This window comes from Nerophis ophidion, linkage group LG17, assembly GCF_033978795.1.
Source record: "Nerophis ophidion isolate RoL-2023_Sa linkage group LG17, RoL_Noph_v1.0, whole genome shotgun sequence".
Lineage (NCBI taxonomy): Eukaryota > Metazoa > Chordata > Actinopteri > Syngnathiformes > Syngnathidae > Nerophis > Nerophis ophidion.
In genome coordinates, this window is record NC_084627.1 from 50,476,249 (window position 1) to 50,478,748 (window position 2,500).

Here is a 2,500-nt window from a genome sequence, read left to right on the forward strand (position 1 = left end):
TTTTTAAACAGTTCAACACAAAGGATAAACTAAATTTAAGGACAATTTAAAAAAAAAAAAAGATTCCTCCTGTGTGTGTTAGTGTCTTGCCAGATTTTGTATTTTGGAGCAAAACAGAATTTATGTTCTTGCTATAGGAGCACTTCCATTCAGAGGAGGAGGTACACCATTTTTAGATCAGATATATATATATATATTTATGCTAGGGTGTTATATATTCAATCCATGTTCATTTTATACCAACAATCACCTGATCCCAGTTCCTAACATTTGTTGTATTGTATTGTTAAATCTTGTTTTATTTTAAGCAAATATTTGTGATTGCTTGTCAGCGTGTCTATTTTACTGTCTATAGTCCTGGTTTTACAAGTGACAACATTCAAAATCAAAATGTAACCTTGGTAATGTTTGCCTTGATAAGTCACACACACACACACACACACACACACACACACACACACACACACACACACACACACGCACACACACACACACACACGCGCAAGATCCTGGGACAATTTCCCCAAAAAAGCATGTTTTCATTTTCCCATCCAAGTCTCACCTTCCAGTTAATGATGGCGCTCCCTCACTCCCTTTGAGGAGATGGAAAAGGCCGTCCTGATACAAAATAATTTGAACATAACCTCCTTTCTTTTATCGAAGCAAGGCGGGGCGGTGGAGAACTAAGCCATCTTTTTGTGGTCCCGTCATTTTTATTTGTATTTTTATTTCCTGGCATCTTATTTTGTTTCCCTTTGTGTGGTCCGTGGCGCTCCTTTGACAAGATCTCGTCAAATGTGGCCTTGCTCTTTCCTCCTTCCATGATTGATTCAATCCAAATCAAAAACGGTTCTTAAAAAAAAAAGATACAGGCTTGTTAAACCTTTTTTTTTTTTCTCTCGCTCTCTCTTTCAGAAATTCACCCCAGGAAAGTGCGGAAGGTCCCCCCAGGCTTGCCGTCCTCGGTAAGTCGTGGCGTTTCTCCCTTTTCTGGCTTGGAAGATGCTGGAGCTTTGCTTTGGGGATCACTGAAGTTCTGTCTTTGCTTGAGAGAAGATGAAATGACCTTGGCTTTTTTATTTTAAGCAGCAAAACAATTGAATGAAAGAGTGGAATTACAACATAATCGTGATATCACTTCAAAAAAAGACGTAAAATACTGTAATAATAAATACAACATAACAAAACATATAATGTGACATTACATATGTCATAACAAGACACGCAATATAATAACATACCATAAAACATAACATGTTGTTGATATTATTTGTTTTTGTTTGACTACTTTTGGATTGTTTTGTGTCATGTTTGTGTGTCTTCTCACTTGTTCTGTTGATTGCAGTTCTGATTGTTGCTGGGCACAGTTTGGTTTTGGAATTGTATTATTATGGTATTGTTGTGTATTATTATTTGTTGGACTGATTAATTAAAAGAAAAAAAGGTAAAAAAACATAACTTAGTACCATATAGCATATACCAAAATTAAACATAATATAATATAATTTTATATGATATAACATTGCACACCATACAACATAAGTGAAGTGAAGTGAAGTGAATTATATTTATATAGCGCTTTTCTCGAGTGACTCAAAGCGCTTTACATAGTGAAACCCAATATCTAAGTTACATTTAAACCAATGTGGGTGGCACTGGGAGCAGGTGGGTAAAGTGTCTTGCCCAAGGACACAACAGCAGTGACTAGGATGGCAGAAGCGGGAATCGAACCCGCAACCCTCAAGTTGCTGGCACGGCCACTCTACCAAACGAGCTATATAACAAAGTATATAAATTAATATAACATTGCATAGCACATAGCATAATATAACATTACTTAAAATAACATAACGTTTTGAATTAAAATTGTATTATTATGGTATTGTATGTTATTTTGTTGAATTGATTAATAAAATAAATAAATAAAAATCATGATATACTACCATATAGCATATACCATAATAAAAAATATAATATAATATATTTATTATATCATATTGCACACAATACAACATAACATAAGAGTATATAAAATAATATAACATTGCATAGTACATAACATAACATTACTTAAAATAACATAACGTACAACATTATATATATACTTGATATAATATGACATAAAATAACATAACATTAAAACACATACCGGTATCATAAAACAAAACATAAAAACAACACAACATATAATATACAATAAATCATAATGTATAACAGAACAAAACATAGACATTAATACAATATTACATATCCTAAAATATATTACCTAATATAACACATAACGTAAAATTAAATAATATAACATTCAACATAACATAACAGAGCATATAAAATAATATAACATTACATAGCATATAACATAAAATTACATAAAATAATATAATGTACAACATAATAACATATCACTTCATATAAAATGACATGATAAAAATAAAAATAAAATAAAAACAACACAGAACACAAATACAACATATAAAATACAATAAATCATAATGTATAT

General features: G+C 31.4%; 1 protein-coding gene across 9 annotated transcripts in view; it reads left to right on the forward strand.

Moving 5' to 3' along the window:
* Positions 1-2,500, forward strand: part of LOC133536526 (transcription factor 4-like) — a 415,635-nt gene that overhangs the window by 256,891 nt on the left and 156,244 nt on the right. For all 9 annotated transcript variants that reach the window (XM_061877137.1, XM_061877134.1, XM_061877139.1 and 6 more), the window contains one exon: positions 916-965. In XM_061877137.1, the coding sequence (XP_061733121.1) occupies positions 916-965 (50 nt within the window). The remainder of the gene's footprint in view (positions 1-915; positions 966-2,500) is intronic.